The sequence below is a fragment of the Leuresthes tenuis genome, unplaced genomic scaffold, assembly GCF_036924035.1.
Source record: "Leuresthes tenuis unplaced genomic scaffold, fLeuTen1.0.hap1 SCAF_22, whole genome shotgun sequence".
Taxonomy (NCBI): Eukaryota; Metazoa; Chordata; class Actinopteri; order Atheriniformes; family Atherinopsidae; genus Leuresthes; species Leuresthes tenuis.
Genome location: NW_027325376.1, coordinates 26299519 through 26324815, shown reverse-complemented (window position 1 = coordinate 26324815; position 25297 = coordinate 26299519). Strand labels below are relative to the sequence as shown.

At 40.4% G+C, this 25297-nt stretch overlaps 1 protein-coding gene across 2 annotated transcripts in view; it reads right to left on the bottom strand.

The window, feature by feature from the left end:
- LOC140282104 (ankyrin-2-like) overlaps positions 1–23347 on the bottom strand; it is a 125564-nt gene extending 102217 nt beyond the window's left edge. Inside the window, exon 1 of one of the 2 annotated variants that reach the window (XM_072376667.1) lies at positions 22767–23347. In XM_072376667.1, coding sequence (XP_072232768.1) covers positions 22767–22895 — 129 coding nt within the window. In that variant the 5' untranslated portion in view covers positions 22896–23347. The remainder of the gene's footprint in view (positions 1–22766) is intronic. The other variant, XM_072376668.1, reaches the window with a different exon arrangement.
- Positions 23348–25297: the final 1950 nt, after the last annotated feature.

Below are 25297 nucleotides of genomic sequence, written 5' to 3'. Positions count from 1 at the left end.
CCCAAGTGGAGGAGTTCAAGTATCTCGGGGTCTTGTTCACAAGTGAGGGACGAATGGAGCGGGAGATTGATAGGCGGATCAGTGCAGTCAGCAGTGATGTGGGCTCTGCATCAGCCTGTCGTGGTGAAGAAGCTCTCGATTTACCTGTCAATCTACGTTCCTACCCTCACCTATGGTCAAGAGCTGTGGGTGGTAACCGAAATAACGAGATTGCGGATACAAGCGGCTTCCTCCGCAGGGTGTCTGGGCTCCCTCTTAGAGATAGGGTGAGAAGCTCAGTCATCCGGGAGGGGCTCGGAGTAGAGCCGCTGCTCCTCTGCATCGAAAGGAGCCAGATGCTTGGGCATCTGGTTAGGATGTCTCCTGGACGCCTTCCTGGTGAGTCTCTTGGCTGACCTGGGAACGCCTCGGGTTCCCCCCAGAAGAGCTGGAGGAAGTGGCCGGGGAGAGGGACATCTGGGTTTCTCTGCTCAAGCTGTTGCCCCCGCAACCCCGACCCCGGAGAAGCGGCAGATGATGGATGGATGGATGGATGGATGGATGGATGGATGGATGGATGGATGGATGGATGGATGGATGGATGGATGGATGGATGGATGGATGGATGGATGGATGGATGGATGGATGGATGGATGGATGGATGGATGGATGGATTATCAGTTAAAGATCATTAAAACAAGATAGATGATCAAAGATGATAAGGGTTAATACAGGCTGCTGATGGCTCAGTTCAAAGTCAGTTCAGTGAACACATATTCTTGACTATGGCTGCTACAGTGAGGGAATTAGCCAGCTTTTTTCTTTAAAGTGAAGTTGATTTTTCCATGTAAAATTCACCTCCCGTCTGTAATCTACTCTGATAGCAAGATTGTTCTTGCCATTCAAGTTGAGGGATTTTTTAAAATTTCACATGGAAGACTGAAGGCTTCCAACTCCAAATCCAAAGAGGAGGCGGGAGGAGAATTGGCAACCACACAGACAGCTAAAACCGCTGCACAACATTAAGTTTAATGGTAGGTACAAGGTTTCTGAGTCTGTGTATGCAACCAAATTGAGACTCAGCAGTCCTATACAAGGCAAAGCAAGGCAAGGCAAGGCCAGGAAATTTAATTTGTATAGCTGTAGCAAACTCAAGTGTGGAATTTAAAACAAACTTAAGACTTTAAATGACTGCAACATTCTTTTGTGGGGATGGTCAGTGTGGAAATGCCAGATGGGGGATTTCTACATCAAAGAAGAGAAATTTACAACAACCTTTCCCCACGAAAGCATTTTGGGGGGAGTTTTCTCAGCCCCTCTTTCCACAGACCTGTGCCATAAATTTAGGTGAATGCATTAATAGTGCTAACTAAGCTGAACAAACAACAGACCCTCTCAGGAGAGTATTGGAGAAAACCAAAACAGGACCCTTCCGACCCTATATGGTTCAAAGTAAACAATGGTGACAGTTTGCCCTGACTCTGACTCAAGCTAGAGACAGCCGCTGCATGGACCTCTCAAAAGGATCTCACCCTGATTCACTTTCAGCTGAATCTTGAAACTGTATTAAATGTGCTTTATATCGTTGTACAAGTTCTTTCATCTTCTCAGTGATATCACAAGCTGCATTTGAATACCTTTTTCATGATCGTACGTGGAAGGATACGAAAAAGTAATTATTTTGGAAAATGACTAATCAGCTTATGGAGCCACATTGCCCCCGAGTGGTTCGTAGTACTGAATAGTTAAACCCAAAACTAAGTCAACAACTTGCATATGACATGTGACATTTATATGAAATAATGCAACTGTTAACCAATGTTTTCCAGCTGTTTCTTATTGTATTCTGTGTTTAACACAGGAAAATAACATTGGTTGGTTCGTTATTCATACGTCATAACTTTACAGATGTCCATCTGAATGTTGAGATACCTAATCATTATATTATGTCATCTTGTTTTTGATGTCTTTATATCCTAAGTTTATGCTATATCTTCAACCTTTATATCTTAACAAGTTACGGTGTTTTAGAATCCTCTGAACAAATGTTCACCAGACGGAGGAATGCAGGAGACAAGCTGCTTTGAGGCACCCTCGTTGCAGGTCGCCTTACAAAATACACCCAGGCAGACGTCACAACAGTTTCAGGCATACCATTGGCTGAAATTGTGGCGTAGGCTACATCATGCCCCGCCTCTGCGAATCAAACTCCGGAAACCGCAAAGAAAAGTCAGAGTATTGAAGGTCCAGAGGAGTCCAGATCAGCAGAGAAGATGAAGAGCAGAGAGTTTTAAGATTGATGGAATGAGAGTCTGACGGAGAGTCTTTGAAAATGGCAGGAGAGGAAGATGAGATGGAAGAAGAAGGTCCGAACAAAGACAGAAAGAGAAGAAGGTAGTAGAAAGATACGTTTTGCGTTTTTGTTCGTCCGTCATCCCGTCTCCTCTCTATAGAGCATTTTAAACTCTGCTGATGCAGCATCCTCACCTATTTTTGATCACCAAAAGGAGCCAGCGTTAAGCTTGTCAACTTTTTTGTCAGTCTTGTGTGAATTTAAGTTCACCTCATCATAGTTGGTCAATAGCAAAACCAACTCGACCCTTGGACAATTTTGATCCATGGACAATTTTGTCATTATTTGCGGTGAATTCCGACACACCACCCGTTCGTCTTCCGAGCTACCAGAAGCCACCCTCCGGCACAGGAAAGCGACTGGTCCAGTCCCTGAAAGTCAATCACAACTAAGGCCATGAGACGCGGAACTAATCGTAAGATTCACCCTGTTCTTACATTTCAGACGGTATGCGGTGGGTGTGGAGAGAATTCACAGTTAAAATGATAAATTAACCCAAGCTGTTAGTCTTTAAATTCAAATAGTAACAAACCTAGACCTTAGTGTTTCTTATATAATCATCCATATTCAAAGCATTTCTCCTGTTGTCTTAAGGTTCATGTCTTTGGTCATGTCATTTTAATAAATGGTTCATATTTATACATATATAAAATCAACCGGTTTTTGTGTATGTGTTCTTTACGTATGTGTGAGTCCAAAAAAAACGAGAATTCACAAGTAGCGACTATATGAGACTGGAATTGATTAATTATTAAATAATTATTAATTTGATATACCAGAATCGTAAGATTCTATCTTTTTCCTTCGATTGAAGGTGGTGCCCAAAACGAGGTTAAAGAAGGCTTATTCAGATAGTGAGAACTTTTGGATAAATCCTTATATCTTATCACATCACGCTACGTGTGTCCGCTACAAATATATATTATTGGTGTCTCGTGTGCTGGCGATATATAATTTGGCTACATAGCGCACTTCATACACAAGTGCAACTGAATGTGCTTTACGTAGCAGGAAAATAAATAACAGAATAGAAGGATGAAAGGATAAAAAGATAAAAATGTGCAGTAAAACAGTAAAAGACAGTAAAACAGAGCAAGACAATAAAACCTTCTGTAAAATCTACTCAGCCGGAACCAGAAGTAGTTTCAGGGAGTTTGTTCCAGAAATAAGCAGCACAATATCTGAATGATGCTTTACTATGTTTTGTCTTTGGACTATAAACCGTTAGCAGTCCCTTTCCAGGTGACCTAAGGGTTATTGATGGCTGATAGGGAATAAGAAGATTTAGCAGGTATTTTGGGCCCAAACCATTTAGGGATTTGTAGACCAGCAAATTAATTTTTCTTTTGTGAGTACCCGTGCAGCTGCATTTTGAACACGTTGCAATTTTTGGATGGTTTTCTTTGGAAGGCCGGTTTAAAGCCCATTGCAGTAGTCCAGTCTACTCGAGATAAAAGCATGGACAAGTTTTTTCCAGGTCTGGTTTAGATAGAAGGCCTCTAATACTTGCTATATTTTTTAGGTGGTAAAATGCAGACTTGGTGAGTGAATTAATCTGGTTTTCAAAGTGTAAGTCAGCATCTAATATAACACCCAAGTTTCTGGCATGGCTTGTAGTCTGTAGTGATAGGGTTTTCAGATAAGCACTGACCTCAATTCTCTCATTTTTCTTAGGGCCAAAAACAATAACTTCTGTTTTGTTGTCATTTAGCTGTGGGAAATTGTGAGACATCCAGTCATTTATCAGTGAGATGCAATGATAAAGGGAATCAATCGGGCTGTAGTCATCAGGAGAGAGGGCAATGTAAATTTGAGTATCATCTGCATAGGTATGGTAGTTGATATTGTTGTCTCGCAAAAGTTTTCCTAAGGGAATACAAATTATCTTTAGCATCAGCCGCTAAGGCATGGGCACGTAATCAGTCTACAAACTGTAGCCCTGAGAGAGTGATGGAAGGTGGGCGACCACAGTCATAAGGATGGAGTCAGGAGCCAGGTTCCCCTTCTTCTCTGGATTTCCAGCAATGGATCAGGCGTGAGATCCTCGTCCTTATACAATGTAAAGAGTTGATATAAATATAAATATAACATAAAGCTTATTGTGACACCCTAACTCCTGATCATGTCATCCCATGTAATGTATCATAACGTTATTAGTATCAAAATGACATGAACAGCAGAGCTCAGAACATTTAGGAACCTACTGGATGGTACTAGGACAGTAATGTACAGGAACAGATACACGTTTGGCTCTTGCTAAAAGATTCTTGAAATAATGAATGAAATTGTAGATAAATCTGTTACTAAATGACTTGTTATCTGCAGAGTTCACACAGTCAAAATTTAGGAAAAAATCACATTTATATACAATACCATTTCAATTCTGTTCATCTCCAACACTTATAAGAACACAGTGTTCAACAGCTCTGACACCCAAAAGACCTTCAGTTTCATTAAACTTTTCCTTGCTGTAATTTCATTAACGTCTCCTCCGATTCACTCTGAGGATCCATCATCTGCCAATACGCTCATCCAATAAGGGGTAGCCAATGGATCAGTTTATGGGTAAATGCGCGAGTGAGCATGTGTACATGCACATGCAGCCTTCATGCTGCTGCTGCTGCGGGTTGATAATCCACTGGGCGGGGCAGACGCAGACAACAAATGCTTTTAATCTGCAATGGGCCATATGGCTCGTTGGCTGAGGAAGGGATGAGGGTGTTGAGTTGGCTAAAGCTTCTTGTATTGCTTTATGCTTCTGCAGTGTGTGGGTGTTATTAATTATAATGTACATCTATGAAGGGGAAATGTTTTAGTTAGAAAAAAATGTTGACACTAAAAGTTAACAAAATACACTTAATCTTATTTAATTTATGTCCTAATTAAAGCAGGATATTATTCATAAGTATCCTTTTATTCATGATAAAAACTCACATGAATACCATCCACTTCTAACAGTAGCTTAAAGCTAAACTGTTTCGCAAGGAACAGTCCATGTAAAAGAGTAATGCTGTTCAGCCAGGGGTGCATGGATTTAATGTCTTAACACACTGTATCAAACATGCAAATATGTGTATCTATTCAAGTTAAGATCACTAAATCTCAGTGGTTTGTACAGCACTAGTATAAGGGAAAGGGAAAAAAATTAAAGATGATTTCTAAGAGCTGTAGTGCTATGGAAACACAGATTTTGGAAAAGCTTTATTCAAAGACTTTTAACTTTTACTTGCTGAATGTCTAATTTCCCAAAGACAGGCCTGGCTTTGACCCTCTCTATATATAGAGTATGTATATATCTTCCCTTAAAACCCTTCAAGTGTTGCTTTTGCAGTGCACGTATTGTCAAACAGGTTTTCTTCAAGAATTTGTCTGTATTTAGCTTCATCTATCACTCCTTCAATTCTGACTATTTTTCAAGGTCCCACGAGGAGTAAATCAGCCAATACAGCATTTTGCTTCTACTGCCATGCTTTCCTGTGGGAATGCTGTTTGATAATGGGTTTGTGATGCGGTATGATGAGAGATAATGAGGCTTTCCTGGACAACAAAAAAGTTTGGCTAGTCCTATTTATTTGGGTACCTTCTTAGACATGTTTGGTGAATCCTTCAGTGTCTTTTAATGTGCTTTTCTTTTTTCTTTTTGCAGCAAAAAGATAGTATTTGTGGAAAAGGGATAATTTCTGCAAAAGGTATACGACTTAAATTAGTATTATTGAATTTCTACTCAAGCTTTGTAGAACCTTTGACTTCTTTGTTCACTCTCTGATAAATGGTCGTCTTGCATGAATTTTGGGGAATCTGCCGTCTCTTGGCAGGTTTCTTGTGGTGCCATAGACATTCCTAATAGTCAGTTTCCTAATAATGGATCTGATTGTGGTTTAGGGGTATTTAAAAACTTTTCAAATTGTTTCATGATCCAACTCCAACCCGCTCTTCTCCAGAACTTTGTCCCAGCTCCTTGTTCTTTATTTTGCTGCTTGTTTGATGGTGCCTCTTGCTTAAGTAGTAGTGTTTCAGACTCTTTTCACAACCATTGTAGACCGCATTAATGATTTCACAAAAGTGGATTTAGCTGGACAACTTGCGTAACCCTAGAACTAGAAAACCCTTAAAGAAACCCTAAAATTGCTTATTCAGAAAGTACTTGCAGATAGCAGGTATGGGTGAAAAAACTCAGGGATACAGCCTCAATGGACCCAGAGTAAGGGTTGGTCGACCATTTTCCCAAAGCTACTAGGATAAAAGGGTAGTAATCCACTGATCAAACTACAAAATGTCAGATCCAGTATATCTCTGCTTCTCTTGGCTCAATTCGACCAATCTTATCACATGGTGTCACTTACGAGTCCAGCAACTTCAGGCAGGTAAAACTGTCAGGGAACTGTAACTATCCCTAGTTTGCAGAAAGTAAAAGTAGCTCAATCAAAAGAAAGTTTATGAGGAACTGATTAATTTGAATGAGAAATGTCAGAAAACGAGGTATGTTCAATATATCATGCAACGTTTGTAAAACACTAAATATCAGTTAACAGTAGTTTGGATCATTGGTCTAATATGTAAAGTTTATAGTGAGCAATCAAGTAGTCCTTATAACCAGATAAAAACACATTTAACTGTCAAAGGTTTTATTACTGCAGTTGTTATTACATTGAGTATGCGGCTCTAAACCCCCCTTAATTGAATTGGTGCATGTACAATGTTGCTGTAAGCCTCGCAGCTTTATCATGACATCTTAAAATCCACAGCAGAAAAAAAGCTGGTATGGTGGAGCTGCCTAAAATAGCAGGCCAAACGCCCACAGAAGAGAGAAAAAAATGCTCTGACTGGAGAAGGGGAAGGCTAAGAAGACAGAAAGAGACGCATGATAGACAAAAAGGAGCATGATCTTAAGTAAGGGAGATAGAGCACTGCATGAGGAATGAAAAGACACACCGATGTAGTCTCCGGGTAGTAACATTAATATTACACCTCTGGACACCATCTCACTTTTCCGTGATTTCAAACTTTTCAGTTTGGACATTAAATTCAAATTATTGCCTCTCACTCCACCACTTCCTCACTACACATTTTCTCCTCTGTGGCTTTCTTTATCTAAATCTGTACTGCTTAACATTTCGATATTCAAACTGACAGCATGAACAGTATCCCAGCATTTTAAAATGTTCTGTTGGTTTAACTGAACACGGCCCTGCAGTTTTAATGCACTTTTTAATGTTTTAATGCACTCTCACCAGTTTCCCCTGACAAACAACACAAAAAAGTCTAAAGAGCTGTTTTGGAGTTATTTTCAGTTGGAGGATACAAATACGAGAAGTGTTGCTCTATGATTACTGTATGAGTAAAGAAGACAATGTGAGTAAAATGTTTATCATTTTGAAAACTATACATATTTTCTCACCTATTTAGAGCATTCCTAAGAGGAAATGGGAACTTCAGGTTACAAACATACCTGCAAAATGTGGTGTTGAGGACAGCTCAGTTTAATGGAAAGTTACTTCTATCCACTCAGGACACGTTAGACAAACAAAACCCTACCTGACACCATTAGGCCTCCAACACTGTTGGGAGACCCCACCACCCCCATCATTTGACAATTTACCCTTCTGCCCTCATGAAACAGATGCAGTACATGGTTAAGAAATGACATACTCTGAATTAGATTCTTCCCTGTAGTCATCAGTGTTAAACTCCCCAGAACCAACTCCCACAACCTTGAACTCAGCCAAAAGACACCAAGGTAGACAGATTTTTCTATGGGGGTGTTTTTCCTTATGCTAAGCTCCTTTGGGTAATATTTACTAACTGCATAAACTAAGCCACACTATCATCTGTTATAATACAAAGAAGTTCCAGCTTTCAGCCACATCACTGTGCCAATCTAATGTTGACAAATTCTGTTTGAATCTTTTTCAATTGCATGTCCTACCCAGATGGCCAACAGAAACGAGTGACATCGCTAAGCCGATTGACATTTAAACACAGATTGCTTTTAATTTAGAGTGAAACCATCAGGAAACACTTAAATGCAAAATATTAATTAGCGAAGGCGTCTCTACTCCTACCACTGGAGATAAACAAAGTGCTTAAAACCAGTCTGTATGTATAGGGCAAATCGTGCAGCTACTCTTCACACTCTCACTACTACTTCACTACTCTGTTGGTTACCATGGTGATAGTATTGCGATCCCTACTGAACTGCAGCGTCCCATAGCGCCAGAGCAACCAGATTATAAATGCTCTAATCCAGGATTTTACCAAACCCAGTTCAGCATCAAACATGGGTGCATGCTAAGCATCCATGTAGCACCAGTTGGGAGTGTGTGTGAGTGTGGCCTGAGTGAAAACCTTAGTGGGGTGAGTAAAAAAATCCCTTCACTCTCTTGGTGTAAAACAAAGTTTTATTTGTCACTGAAAAGATCATCCATACTGGTAACTGCTGCACAAAACCAACAGGAAACTGTTCTTGTTCAGTCATGAGAAGTAACCTTTTGGATATGCAAACATTTTTAGGTATTTAAAGTTTCCAGGTGTGTGATTAGATAACAAGGAAACAGCAGTACAAATAAATGAAACCATTTATAAGAAGTATAAACAACAGAATCCAAGGATATTTGCACTAGAATATTTGAGATCCAAAACACATTGTGAACATATCAAATATGTACAAATAAAGTATGCAAACACTCCAATAATCAAGCAGATGGAAAGATCCACAGATAGACTGAGAGGAGGCAAAGGGAGGATGCAGAGGAAGGGATTAACGTCCCCACAACACAAACATCTCTCCCTAAACTGCATCAGCTGTGCATCCTACTGTGGCCACGGATTAGATGTAAAAGCAGAGTGGATAGTTGCTTTTACAGAGGGTAGGCAAAATAATTTAGTGCTACGGAGGGGGTGGGAGTGTCAGGCCAGCTCAGAAAAGAAAACACGAGGAAAATGAAGAAAAAATGGAAAGAATGCTGTAATGGGCTGTAGCATGGCGTCGAATGATGTTTAATATCTGGATCCTGGAGTTCAGTAACGTAAAGCTATCAGTATACTACAGTAGGTTAGCGACATGCTAATCAAGCCCTTGTAAACAATTCTAAACTGTGAGCCCATTTTTGACCAAGCAGTCCCAGATTATCTCGTATGGCAGTGTGAATGTAAGTATGCTTTTAACAGATGTAAAAGCAGACACACTACTGCTCCTGCTCCTATCACAGCTGCTCCTGGAAAACTATAAGAGAGTATGTAAGGTTGATGTCACGCACTGGTTTGTTTCGATGCCATATTCCATTTCTGCTTGTTTCAAAAGCTGTCTGTTGTATGCACAAACCCTAAATTCTAACTTCAGGACAGTGTATTTATGCTTAAACTTAAAGGACCAAGTACTACAACTATATCACAGTCTATTTCAACGCTTCATAACCAAATTCTAAACACATCTATCCATGACAAGTTAAACAATAAAACACATGAATAAGTTTCAAGATTAAACACACACAGCTGAATGTATACTAAATTGTAAGAATCCATTTACTTCAATAAATTGGCCAAAAAAAGAGGGACAGATGCAAGTAATCAGATTTCAGAACAATACCAGCTTAGTAGATGGCATTTTTGTATTTAGCGGGAAAGTTCAGTTACAACTGGGAAAGTCCATCTTCTCGCTCCTTTTTTATATTCTCCAGCTTTTCTTTTCTATTAGATTTGTTAATGTTAAACAAAAAAAGGTAGATAACAGGTAGTAGGCAGAGGTTATGTGAGAGCTGTCCTTTCAAGATGGCACTCCCATCCCAGCAGCAACACGTCACATACCTTTGCATTCTCTATATGGCACGACTGTTTCTGCTGACTTACAGCAGCTCCTTTAAGTTTGTCCTTCAAAGTGGTTTGCTGCCATTTCTGTCACTATTGCTTACAGAATAGCTGTGTCGTTAGCTAGCGATACTGGAAATTGTCATTCACTTTGCTAACCTGTCTGGGTCACTCTTGTTGAGTTTATGCCACCACTTCAAACAATGGTGATTAAAAACAAAAGCATTGGATGCACTCCGCTTGTATGAATATGTGGGGAGCTGATGAACAGTCACTGCAACAGCTACAGGCTGAATGCTGTCTCTTGTGTTAACATTCTTAGAAAACATAATCCAGTTACAACTTTTTTTTATTCTTGATCCACCAGGATATTTAATCTTAGCCAAGAAATGTGGTACATAAACATATTTTAAGTGCAATTGTAATAGTCTGCTTTGCTGTGGCACATAGTTACAAACTGAGGAAGTGTAAATCAGCCTACAGGGAAACTATGGCTAGAAAAGCTCTATACAAGTACAAGTCCATTTACCATTTATGGCATAGATTTAAGCATAAATTTGTCATTATAAAACTCTTACTGATTATTTCTTTTGTTAGGAAAATAGCCATCAGTGAGTCAATGTTCCAACCAAAACGACTGCTGCCTGGGGAAATTTGTCCCTACAATTTAAGACATCCAAAATATTTTGCTACAGAATAGAATAGAATGGAAAAATACTTTATTCATCCACCAGTGGGGGATATTCAAAATTAGTGAAAGTAGCTAAATTTTTTCTTTAAAAAAAGAAAAATATATATATTCACAATGATTGTATATTAGAACATTAATAATAACAATACTACTACTACTACTACTAATAATAATAATAAATAATAATCAATTAATACAAAGATAAATGCATTTGAGAAAAACATAAAAGTGGGGACAAAGGACCTCCTGAACCTCTCAGTCCTGCAGTGCAGTGAGATGAGCCTCTTACTGCAGCTGCTCCTCTGTCCGACCAGGATTCTGTGGAGAGGATGTTAATTCCAACTCCAAAACAGAATGTAATTTCCTCCTCATCCGTTGCCCCACTACAGCACTGAGAGGGTCTAACCTTCTGCCTACAACAGAACTGGCCTTTTTCACCAGTTTGTCCAGGCGTCTACAGTTTTTGTCTACAACTCCCCCCAGCAGACAACAGCATGGAACAATGCACTCTCAATGATAGTGTTATAAAACATGCACATCATGTCACTACAGACATTGAAGGACCTGAGCCATCTAAGGAAGAAGAGACGACTCTGGCCCCTCCTGTACACTGCTTCTATGTTAGCAGACCACTCCAGGGGGTCAAGATCTTCAGCAACCTGCAATCTCAATCTCATGTGACGAACAAGTAGTCTCTCCGAAGTGTTCATGATATGAGATGTCAAAGCTGTGGAATCTGCCACAGAGGTGGATGTGTAGCTGGGCTCAGGATGGCTGTTGGTGAGAGATGCTGCAGATGTGGAGTTGCAGTTAGGCGGAGGAGGAGGCTTAGCGATGCGAGTTGCCATTGAGGTGGAAGTACAGCTGGGTAGTGGAAGCAGTACAGAGGAAGCAGCTGAAGTGGTGGGGGTGGAGGGAGCAGCAGCAGAGGTGGAAAAAGCCACACTATCAAACCTGTTGTAATATTGGTTGAAAATATTGGCTCTGTTAATACCTTCCACAAAATGAAAGTTTTTCAGTCTTTATGCAGTGATGCACATGCCCCTCCACACCTCCTTGCTGTTATCCAGCTGTGTCTCTACCTTTTTCTACCTATTTAGCAGATGCTTTTATCCACTTACATTGGTAGGCAGTCAGGGTAAGGGGGTCTTGACTGAGGATCCCTATTAGAGGTAGCACCTTTCATGCAGGGGATTTGAACCCTTGTCACCCACATGAAAGGGGGCAATCTGATCCGTGGTTTATTATTTGGATAGCACCTTACAGTTCCCACTGTATTCACAGTGTCCCTACAGAAGTTAATGTAGTCATTGATGGTGCTGACCGTCCTGTCCATGTCAATGTCCATTTCTTCTTCTTTGATGTCACAGCCCAGTCTGTGTCAATTATATAAACGAAGAAAATTCTGAGCTAAACAGACTTGCTGCCGATAAGGCCAGTGCATAGCAACCGTGTCATTCTCTCACATGTAACAGTGCTATTACTATCAAAATTGTTACAAATCACTACAAACAAATATAGATAAACCCCTAATGATTTGACAATGCCACAGGAAAGGTTTGACTGGGATTAGGCACAGGAAAAATTTGGTTAGGCTTACAGGCTTTGGTTAAAATAAGTACTTTGTTGAGGTTTTGAAGGCCTTGACAAAACTGAACTGTGATCTCCCATGTCAAAGATTAATGTTTTGTAGACCATCCATCAGACAGACAGCGGCATATTTGGATCATATGGCTTTTTCTTTGCATTATAGAGCTTAAACTTGCATTTGCGGATAGCATGGTGGACTTTGATGATTTCTGAATGTGTTCCTGAGTCCATGCAGTGCATTACATGACAGGAGGTTGCCTATTTGTATTACAGTGGCGCCGTCAGGGATCCAAAGATCACAGAAATCCTATAATGAACTCTAGCTATGTCCCTTGCTCACAGAGATTCCAAGAAATGTCAGATTCTTGGAATCATTTGATAATATTATGTTCTGTAGATGAAAGAACATAATATTAGATGTATGTAATAAAGTAGATGCCGTTTTTGCAGATTGTCCCATCTTAACTTTTGTGTCGCTGGCTTCAAATTCAAAATGAGCTAAGATTTTCATGAAATATTAAAATGTGTCACTATTAACATTTTATATCTTTTTGAATAAAACACTGACTTGTCATATTTGGAAATCATTGTATTCTGTTTTTATTCCCATTTTACAGTGTCCAAAGATCTTGAAATTATTTTTGTGTTTTTTAACAAGAAAAGTCCACAATTGTACACAAATAACCTAAGAAGCCATTTACAATGAGAGGACAGTTTCCATCATGGATGAACATCACATCAACACATTTTTGTAGAACAAACTTTTGTGAGTACATATTCTCAGTTCTCAAATCATTTATTTCTGTTCTGAAATAAGTCAATTCTATTGAGAGAAGCACTTTTGCAAATATGTTCATCATAGTAGAAGCAGCCCAAATACACGAACAAAAGTAAAAAAGTGGGAAGAGAAAGTCCAGGGTGTTCTCATGAGTCACACACTCAGCACAATACAGCTGCCGCAGGCCATTTCAGCAGAAATATCTGTCCATTTCTGTCACTCAACACCATTTTCCTTCAGCTTTTAAAAATCACAATTGTATTTCAAACTGCATCTCCAGTCTGTATGTAAAGCCTAATAACAGAAAAAACTGTTGTTTTTAAGTAAATAATGAAGTCCATTTACTTAACAACCAGCACTTTCTAAAGGTTTGGACTGAAATACACAATGTGCAAACAAACAGTCATGAAAACAACTGGAAAGAAATTAGTAAATGAATAAATACTGCAACAGGGCTATACAGCAGATTAGTACTACACCATCAATCTCCTGTTAGAGATAGTAACAGAAAAAACGAAGAAAGAGCCAGAGAACAGAAAGATCAAGGGGGAATTATGTAATTGTTCAATTAATTTCAATTCAGCTCTGACAAGAGCTTCATAACACCTCCTCTGGGTAAGTCAATCAAATATTAAGTAAGAAATAAGACAGCCAAACAAGTTTTAAACAAAACAGCTGGCACCGTTGTCAAGGCAACTGCCCCTGGCTGAGATCTGCAGTCTTAGATTATTTATTTCTCTCTAAAAATACAACGTAAAATTTCTGACTGCAGGGGATCAAATTATGCCGTTTTAATGTGTAAGTGTGGGAGCAGTCATATTCCAATGCTGTGCTCCGAAATTAAAACGGTCTTACCATAACACAGCAAATGTAATGCAGGTTGTTTTCTGCTGCTGCTGTCAGTACGAATGCCACATTTGTATTAAACTTAAGGCAGGTAAAACTGAGTGTTTAAGCTCACACAGACATGTGAAAAGAGATACTGGGATGACTTTGATTTGGCCAGATAAAAGGTAAACGCATATCTCACAGCTGTGCAGCCTGCTCCTCTACTGCAGGTGTAGCCTGCACAGAGAGCAAGTGAGAAGAGGGAGAGTAAATTTACTGTGCAACAGGAAACATGTTGGTGGGGAAGGGATAACAATTCTGTAGAATTAAAGAAGGTGAGGGGCTGTCTGACTGCAGTCTTTCTAGATGTGTTATGCCCCCAGAAAACAGGAGCTGTTCAGATTGCACTGCAGTGGTTGAGCAAATAAGAGAAAGAAGAGCTAAAGAGAGAGAATAAACCAACTCACATCTAACTACTCCGTGTTTGGAAAGGTGTGTGAATGCGAGCAGAAGCTACCCCACCACCTACATGCTGTTCAGACAGATAAGAAATCCTGCTTAAAAATGGAATGCATGTAGCATAGCCCACATTAGCTCTGTCAGATAGCAAGAAGGCATATGAGGTGAATAAGAGACAGACAGGTTTTGAACAACAATATTATCTCAACTAGTAAAGCTTAAATCCATTAAATCTTTCTATTGCAGTACTATCAGCTGTTTTAAATCTTATAACAGTACGTTTGTCCATATCTTTAAAATAAGCAAAGGTCACTATGCTGCAGGGTAGCATTTCCATGAGATCATGACTCGGGGAACCCAGATAAGCCCTAACTCTGTATATTTTTATAAACCTAACCATGTGTTTTTAACTCTTAACTCAAACCACTCATGATTGAGAGCAAATTATAAATGAAGAGTTGTAAGTGATAGTAAAGTGGAAAATGTTGTGTCGGGTGTTGTACTCCTGGCTCACAGCATGCGTACCAGGATAACACCATTCTCTACCCCCCGTATTTAAAAAAAAAAAAAATCAGTTGTGTCAAAATTGTACATATTTTTGCAGTGAAATGTGAAAACATGCAAGACATTCAACATACATTTCACACACGTGGAGCGGCACATGCAAAAGCAATGTGGTCCCATCACAACACATAAGCTGCATAAACAACAGGACTACGTCAGAAAAACAGGCATTTCACAGTTTGAGCTTTTTTGGTGAGTCTGCAACATTCCTCATTGTGAACCAGCTTAGCTGTTACACATTCTGTCGTGAGATTGGGGAGATCTATCCCTTGTTTGATTTTCCCATGTTGAGTTACAGAACCACCTAATCCAGAATGGCAAAAGAACAACTCACAATAGAAGAAGACATCCAAAAAGAAAACCTTTACAAATGAGACCGAAACCACAGTGGTACAACACACCGATCATATTATTAATATGATTTATCATACTTATGATTTCAGACCATCCAAATAGTGTTTCCTATAAAGAGGCAGGGGTCGCTGCATTAGAGACAGGTGATGGGCAGCACAATTGCTGGTTTTGGTTGAGAACATATTGTAATTACACACGTGGACAAAATTGTTGGTACCCCTCAGTTAAAGAAGGAAAAACCCACAATTCTCACTGAAATCACTTAAAACTTACAAAAGTAACAATAAATGAAAATGTATTGAAAATTAAATAATCAAAAGCAGCCATTACTTTTGAATTGTTGATTAACATAATTATTAAAAAAAAAAAAAACTAATGAAATAGGGCTGGACAAAAATGATGGTACCCATAACTTAATATTTTGTTGCACAACCTTTTGAGGCCATCACTGCAATTAAACGATTTCTGCATTTGTCAATGAGCGTTCTGCAGCTGTCAACAGGTATTTTGGCCCACTCCTCATGAGCAAACTGCTCCAGTTGTCTCAGGTTTGATGGGTGTCTTCTCCAAATGGCATGTTTCAGCTCCTTCCACAGATGTTCAATGGGATTCAGATCTGGGCTCATGGAAAGCCACTTTAGAATAGTCCAGCGCTTTTCTCTCAGCCATTCTTGGGTGTTTTTGGCTGTGTGTTTTGGATCGTTGTCCTGTTGGAAGACCCATGACCTGCGACTGAGACCAAGCTTTCTGACACTAGGCAGCACATTTCTCTCCAGAATGCCTTGATAGTCGTCAGATTTCATTTTACCTTGCACACATTCAAGACACCCTGTGCCAGATGCAGCAAAGCAGCCCCAAAACATTGCTGAGCCTCCTCCATGTTTCACCGTAGGGACAGTGTTCTTTTCTTCGTATGCTTGGTTTTTGAGTCTATGAACATAGAGTTGATGTGCCTTACCAAAAAGCTCCAGTTTGGTCTCATCTGTCCAAAGGACATTCTCCCAGAAGCTTTGTGGCTGGTCAACATGCATTTTTGCAAATTCCAGTCTCGCTTTTTTAGGATTTTTTTTCAGCAGTGGTGTCCTCCTTGGTCGACTCCCATGAAGTCCACTTTGGCTCAAACAACGACAAATGGTGCGATCTGACACTGATGTACCTTGGCCTTGGAGTTCACCTTTAATTTCTATGGAGGTTGTCCTGGGCTCTTTGGATACAATTCGAACAATCAGTCTCTTCAATCTGTCATCAATTTTCCTCTTGCGGCCACGTCCAGGGAGGTTGGCTACTGTCCCGTGGGTCTTGAACTTCTGAATAATATGAGCCACTGTTGTCACAGGAACTTCAAGCTGTTTAGAGATGGTCTTATAGCCTGCACCTTTAAGATGTTTGTCTATAATTTTTTTTCGGATGTCCTGGGACAATTCTCTCCTCCGCTTTCTGTTGTCCATGTTCAGTGTGGTACACACCTTTTCACCAAACAGCAGAGTGACTACTTGTCTACCTTTAAATAGGCAGACTGACTGATTATGAGTTTGGAAACACCTGTGATGTCAATTAAAGGACACACCTGAGTTAATCATGTCAATCTGGTCAAATAGTTTTCAATCTTTTATAGAGGTACCATAATTTTTGTCCAGCCCTATTTCATTAGTTTGTTTTTTTTTAATAATAATGTTAATCAACATTTCAAAAGTAATGGCTGATTTTGATTATTTAATTTTCAATAAATTTTTATTTATTGTTACTTTTGTAGGTTTCAAGTGCTTTCAGTGAGAATTGTGGGTTTTTCCTTCTTTAACTGAGGGGTACCAACAATTTTGTCCACGTGTGTATTATGTCTCTCCACAACACTGAAAGAAAACTTAATGACACTAATCTGTCACACTCATGACCCTTTTTTGGTTGTGCTGTATTTGCTTAGGACAGCAGCTGCAGCATTATAATGATCTTCACTGCGCTAATTATGAATCAATATTACCCAGGAAAAGCAGTTAATTATGTCAAACCAAACCACCAACTCAGTAAAAGTGACACTCCCAAAATACTGATTTTGAAAGTGATAGCTAATATAGTTAATTTGGCACTAAATCACGCTTTCATTTCTGACATGATTATTCAAAAAGGGTTTCAGTGTTAACTAGTGTTATGAATAGGACTCTGTTTTCAGCCTGTGGTTATGAAGCTATTCTAGACTATTTCAAACAAAACTATAGCCATCACGCAACTCACGGATCTCATTGGAAAATATGGGCCAGAAGTAAGTCCCTGGATAATATTCATATCATAATTTTTCTGTATTTCTTGCCTCAATGCTGCATTAGGATTAATGTGTTTGGAGGCTGATCACAGCTCTTGCAACATCTGTTACACGTTGTTGACTTCAAGCACAAAAAACAAGAAGAGTTTCATTAATATATAGTGTGTTTTGAGACTGCTAACATGTGGGCAAATGAATCATTTTCATGGGGACACTGTTTTACACAGTATGGATTTGTTAAAAAGACATGAAACAGTCTCAACAAGCAGCAGCCTCTAAACGTTATGGTCGTAGTTATGTCTGTATCAGGTACAGATGCCAAACGGACATGCACCTACTTGTAGCAAATTCAGATTGGAAGAGTTTCTCTGTTTTAAATGTCTGCTCTGAATTTGCAAAACACAGTCCTCTAAATTGTGTTGCCAGTTAAAACAGTGTGTCATTCTTTGAGCCCTTTTGGAATACTGTGGATCCTCATATTTCCCACATTAATAATCAGCTCAAACCTTACATAAACAAGGAAAGAATTAAAAACATTCAGGGGAGTGGTATTATGTGCAACAACACATCATATCCATTCTTCTGCAGCACTATTTTTCAATTAAAATAACAGTTTCCAGGGTTGCCAGGTATTTGTGATAGATTCAGCAAAACTGCCAATCAAAATCAGCCAATAACCATCCAGTACCAAAACCAAATGGTAAATGGACAGTACTTGTATAGCACTTTTCTAGTCTAGTTGACCACACAAAGCACTTTAACACTACATGCCACATTCACCCATTCACTCACAAACTTGTGTGCTTTTATCTATTCACACACATTCATTCACCAATGGACACATTAGTGTCTCGCGGGAGGCTGGGAGTCAAACCACGACCTTCTAGTTGGTAGGCGACCACTCTTCCCCCTGAGCTCCAGCTGAGTGTGTCTGAGGACCTGGGTTTTTTGCTGGCATGTGTGTACATGCTGATCTGGAGTCAGTTTTATAATACTAATACTTCCCTGAAGCTACAATCCCCAATCAGAAAAAATACAATTAGCATTGTATGAAAAATACAAAATAGAAAAGAAAAAGCAAAGAAAAAAATACATAGATTCTTACATTTATTTTGTTTCACTGCAGACTGTACGAACCCCAAATGTTTCATGATAATGTTGTCATGGGGATGTGGGATGGAGATGGAAAGCAGGACCCAAATGCAGGCCAGGAGGCAGCAGGTGAAGTACAAACTCACACTTAAAGAAAATTCTCATCAATTAAATCTAAGCACTGTCAGAACTGTCTTTCATCAATAGCTGATATAACCACATGTACAAGGAATTAATATGAGTAACCTTTGTTTTGTCAAGCACTTCAATACAGAGTTAGATTAAAAACATCCCTTCAAAGTTCACTGTGCAAAAATGATTAATGTTTATGTTAAATAAAGGCGGTCTCAACTTCTCTGGACTCTGAGCATCACATAGTGGAAACTTGTATTATGACTGTGTGTGCTCCGGACCAAAGAGCAAAAGGAGCATCCAGACTGTTGTCAACAATCAGTCCCTGCAGCCAGCAACTGGTCCATGCAGCCAGAAACTGGTCCCTGCAGCCAGCAACCGGTCCCTGCAGCCAACAACCAGTACCTGCTGTCAGCAACCGGTCCCTGCTGTCAGCAACCAGTCCTTGCTGTCAGCAACCAGTACCTGCAGCCAGCAACCAGTCCCTGCTGTCAGTAACCCGTCCCTGCAGTCAGTAACCAGTCCCTGCAGCCAACAACCAGTCCCTGCTGTCAGTAACCAGTCATTGCAGCCAACAACCGGTCCCTGCAGCCAGAAACCGGTCCCTGCAGCCAGCAACCGGTCCCTGCTGTCAGTAACCAGTCCCTGCAGCCAGCAACCCGTCCCTGCTGTCAGTAACCAGTCATTGCAGCCAACAACCGGTCCCTGCAGCCAGAAACCGGTCCCTGCAGCCAGCAACCGGTCCCTGCTATCAGCAACCCATCCCTGCAGCCAACAACCGGTCCCTGCAGCCAACAACCGGTCCCTGCAGCCAACAACCGGTCCATGCAGCCAGCAACCAGTCCCTGCAGCTAGTAACCAGTCCCTGCAGCCAGCAACCAGTCCCTGCAGCCAGCAACCAGTCCCTGAGATTTTACAGCAACATATGCTGCCTTCAAGGCCACATCTTTTCCAGGGACGTCCATGCATTGTTCAAGCAGACCATGGAAAACCACATTCTGACACATTCCAAAGGCCTGGCTGAGGAAGAAGAGGGTAGGGGTCTGCTTTCAAAAGTTCAAAAGTCATGTTGCAGGAACAGTGGGAGAAAATAACACTTTAAATGCTTCACCACTTTGTATCCTCAAAGTCATCTTAAATTTTTATTTCCACACCATGCCAAATGATTTGGGGTTGAACAATACAAAATGATATAACATATCAAGGAGGGAATGTGCTGTTTTATAAATCAATTTCAGCAAAGTAGTGAGTATGATGTCATTATGTTGCTCTACTGAAGGAATTAAAGCTTTGGAAATGTACAGTACACTGAATTCAGCATGTTGCGATGGGTAAACATGGACGAGTGTTTAATGTGCAGAAACACTAAACAACTGCAATGAAAATTTCAAACACAAAGATTACAAATCACAAAAAACAAACGTGCCAAAGCAAATCATCAAACTGGAAATTATGGCTGTTGTGCCGTAATTTCCAAACTTTCAAGCATAAAGGTTAATCCATGATGAATAACTTCAGAGAAATTGTGTCCACAATGTGTATCAGCATTTTTATCACTTCACCTTTAACCTGAAGAAGAAGCCCTCTGATACCCACTGAGTGCCATTTACACACAGTTCTTCCAACAAGACTTGACCACTGGTAATAAAACAGTGATTTGACAGCAGGGTGCATGTGGCTATGATGTAAAGGTCTGCCCTTGGGCGCTTGGTGGACAATCTACCAAAATGAATCGATTAATCACTTTAAGATGTGTATTTGTGTGCGTATGTGTGTGTTTGCGCATCAAAACTGCAGCAGAAACAGACAGAGAGAGAGAGGCACATCAGTAATCCTTTGTGATAATCTCCCTTGCAGTTCAGTCAATAACAAAAACAATGAATAGTAAAGGGGACAAAGAAACCACTGACACAACGCAACAAATCTTAATCCAAGCAGGAGCAAAGATCACAACTCAACTGAAAGATATTAATTTGATGCCAAGTGGCACAAATGACCCACCACTGGGAGGAAAAAGGAAACAGCAACAGATACAGCGACTGTTAAGATATAGAAAGGAATGGAACATAACCAATGCAACCATTAAGCTTTATATTTCATTTACTTGTACTGTTTGTGGCCAAAATCAAACACGTATCACATGTTCATTCGCAGCTTAGATGAATGTGCCAGGATTAGCCCCCATGTAATGATAGGACCGTTAAAGCCTACATACTGAGACATACCACATTCAGCTACAGGTCACTTCTACCGTGAATAAAATACAACATTCAAGTTGGGTTTCCATTCACTCGCAAAGCAAAAGAAAAAAAACTGAATGTATTAAGAGAATAAACTACTCGGTGGTGGCAGCATAGGCTTTGTTACTTTGATTGAGATTGTAATTCAGCAGAAGAAATAGTTGTTCCAACTGTAAATAAACCATAAGAAAGAAAAATAAGAACAACTGTGGTTGGATTTCAGATCTGGGAAGATGCCAGGCACTTATGTAAGTTTATCTTTATCAAGCTCAGACCAGAAACAGCTTGTCAGTTAGGTCATATCAATCTTCAGACACGATTCACAAAGTTGCTTTTTGTCCCCCAAATGTTCATCAAATCTTCTTCAAAATAGGCAAAAATTAGGCAGATAAACCGTGTTGTGCTTTTCTTACTAACATCATCTAAATGCAAATCAAAGGTGGCAATAGAAAGTCAGCTAGAGAGTACCATCACTTACTTTAATATTCCAAACTGATATTCCACAAACTTCTTCATGCAATGCAAACTCCTGTACCATCAGACTTTCTCATGTAATTTCATTCCTGTTTATAATGTGACACAACTGAGCATACACATTTACACAGCCCCCAAAATACTGAGATAAGATCTTAAATCTTAGCATGTAGTAATTAATGCTGATACGTCTTCGTTTAGATTTATACTCTGTCTAACACATATGTGCTAAAATTCGGAAGGGTTCCCAATCTCTCCATGTAAGTTTCAGCAGGATTAATGCCATAAAAATGTATGCCTGCCTGTCTTGTACCGCTATAATTACTGAAAAGCAGTAATCCTGCACAGATTCGTCTGCACTAAAACACTAAAATTACTTAATGGAGTAAACCCTTCATCAAAATCACTGACCATGAATGCACCGTACATATCAGTAGTGCACTTTTACAAATAAAATGAGATTACTACCTCACAGCAATTCACCACAGACTGATCTACGTAGGTGCACCTTCATACAGGTGAGCAGCAGTATTTATTGGAATGTTACCATATGAGTGTGTTGATGGTGGTCAGCCAGGAAGGGGTACAGTTAAGACAGAGCAAAGCTGATTGAGAGTGATCGATCACTAGTACAGCAGTTGTATGTAGTACTGTGTCAGGTACATGATAGAATGGGGAGTGTGATGAAGGACTGATTTAGATCAACACTGACAGCAGCAGGGATCAGGCAGAGAGTAGCAACTATTACTATTTACTTGGCTAGAATCTCATTGTTGCTGTTTGTGGTGTCATGGATGACAAATGGTTAGATACTCATCATGGGACCAAGTTTAAGGCTTTAGATCTGAGGTTTTCAGTCTTGTGCAGCAGATGGTTGACCTTGTCCAGGTTTTACGTACTGTAAAACTGATTTCACAAGGCCGTTAATAGATCTCTTTTGCCTTTGATGGCACCACTGACGCTTATAAGATGACAATAAAGTGAGAACAAACATAATAGTTGACATCACATGAACTCTTGTGAAGTCATTAATTTTGGACTCTATAATAAAGCCTCCTTCAGTCTGTAAAAGTGAGGTGACACTTGATGATGATGAGGTGAAAGGGTGACATTCACCCATGACACTGACTGGTCACAAGAGTGGGAAGGGGTTGATGGGTCTAATGTGGTACCTTCCGTTTGCGTTCAGCCCGTTCCCGGGACCGCCTCCTCCTCTCTCTGGCTTTCTCCAGAGCCTTCAGGTCTGGAGGTTGGTCCATCTCAGACCGGGCCTTCTTAATGTGAGCTGCAGCGTGAGCCATGCCTGCCTTCTCTCTGTTCCCACACGAGTAAGACTAAAGCTTTTGGATCACTTTCCAAAGACCTGTCAGAAAGCTTGCCCCCTCAGCAAGGAATGCCAGTCATCCACGGAAACAAGCCTCCGCCTTACCAGGTGACTTTCTCTCCCTCCAAGGACAAACCGTCTCAAGTGGATAAATGTGGGGAGAGGACAGCAGCAGCACTGATATCCTCAGTCCTCTAACCCACCAGCTCTCCTCATCCATACACAGAGTGTGATAGTCTGTTGCAAGCCTCCCTCCCTTCTGTCTGGGCAACTGCATCTGAGACAAAGTTGGAAAGAGGGGAGTGGTGGTCTGGTACACATCACCAAGAGGTAAGCTAGATAACCAATAGAGAAGGCAGAAAGAGACAAAAAGGCAGGCTCCCTCCCTCCCTGCACAGCTCAGGCTGCAGAGGTAAAGCAGATGCTATGGAAACCTGGGAAGCCTCTGATTCATACCAGTCTCTAAATGCACAACCTCCCTACTGATCATGCACCAGAAGGGGAGGTACCAGTCAGGAGGTATGAGGATTATAAAGAATAGGGGTGAGGGAGGAGTCAGAGGAAACAAAATATGCAGGAGGAGATGCAGGGCACACAAGCATCAGCATGTGTCCTCTGGAAAAAAAGAGCAAGGGAGGTACCACTTATAGTGAAATCACAGGGGAAAAACACTTGGGTTATAATCTGTATCTCCACCAACATTTATCTCCCCTGTTAGTAAGTCTACTCGTGGTACAGTCTGCTCGGTGGATGAGAGATTTCACAGCTCCAGAGCAAACACACACAAACACATACACACAAATAGAAATACACACATAAAACCCATAATAGAGTTTATGCATTGAGAATGGTAAAATATGGAAAATGGTAAAACGAAATGAAGTTGCGTCATTTCCAGAATTTGTACCTAACAGCAGTAAATACATGACTTGGAAATGTGTTATTTGAATGTGTGTTTGTGGGAATGCATTCCTGTCTTTGTTGCTTGTATTGTGAATGCCAAAGTTCAAAACAACTCCATCGTTTCACATTTGAAGCTCTGGAGTCCACACAATCGCTATCCATGGTGCTGATATGAATATGAGGCCTATGTTTCAGAACAATCACCAAAGTGCAGCAAGGAAACCCCAAAATAGTACTACTAATATTCACAGTATGCTTGCCATTCTATAAGAATAATACAATGACAGAATAAAGTAGTAGTTATCTATTCTATGGCATTTTAAGCACCAGTGCATCAGTTCATCGTGACAGCATATCTACTCACATGCATCATCTACTAACATTAATACAAGCCTCTTCTACTATGGGTGTCCAGCACTGAAAAAGTCTTACATGTGTAATTGTGCAAAGTCTTCATTTAACACACAATGGAGCCTTCGACTGCAGTGTTTATCTTAACCATGGCCTCACCCTGTTTGTTTTAGAATACCATGGTGCCACCTCATGGCCTGAGCCAAAATGACACTTCCAGAAACATGGATAGTGACACTATCGTTGCACATGCAATTATCTGGCTCAGACAATGTTTCCTATTTAATGTTTTACCTATATTTAATGATAGAATTAGTTTTTCTCTTGTATCATCACTATTAACATCAACCCTATCCTCTGCAATAATGTGTTTTATATGTTCCCCGAGTCTTTGAAGATTCTTTATTAACATATAGGAATGATGAGTGTAATTTGGTGATTTTTATTCTTGCCATCTTTCTGTATGTCAAATGTGTGTTTACTTGATGCTCCCATAGCTAGTTTCAGCAGGCAGAGACCATACCGCCAAGGTCTTAGGCTCAGACCGCCACTCAATATACACCTGCAACTGCAGGTGCTGGGTCAATGGAAGGGTGGTCCCATATGGATCATTCAGGCTGTGCCCCATGGGCAAAGGCCAGACTATCAGGCGCTCACTGAGAAGCCCTGCTCTCAGATCTGGCTCCAGTGGGAAGTCCCAGTATTCCTCAGGAATATCTCTTCCCAGGGGGTAGAGCTGAATGTGAGATCAACAGGCATATGGGGGCAGAATCTGGTGTGATGTAAGCAAAAAGGCAAACAATCTATGTTCCAACACTTGCCGAAGGTCATAAGCTCTGGTTAGTGATCAAAAGAATGAGATTGAAAGACTTGGTTGAAATGAGCTTCCTCCAAAGGGTGACAGGGCTCACCCTAACTTAAGGATAGGGTGAAGAGCACTGTCATCCGGGAGAGGCTCAGAGTGAAGTCACTGTTCCTCCACATTGAGTGGAACCCCTTGAGGCAATTCAGGGCAGAACCAGGACTAATTGGAGAGATTATATCTCCTGGCCGTCTTGAATTTTTTTTTTGGTGTATCCCAGGAAGAGGGTTTTGCTAAAGCTGTAGATGGATGGATGGATGGAT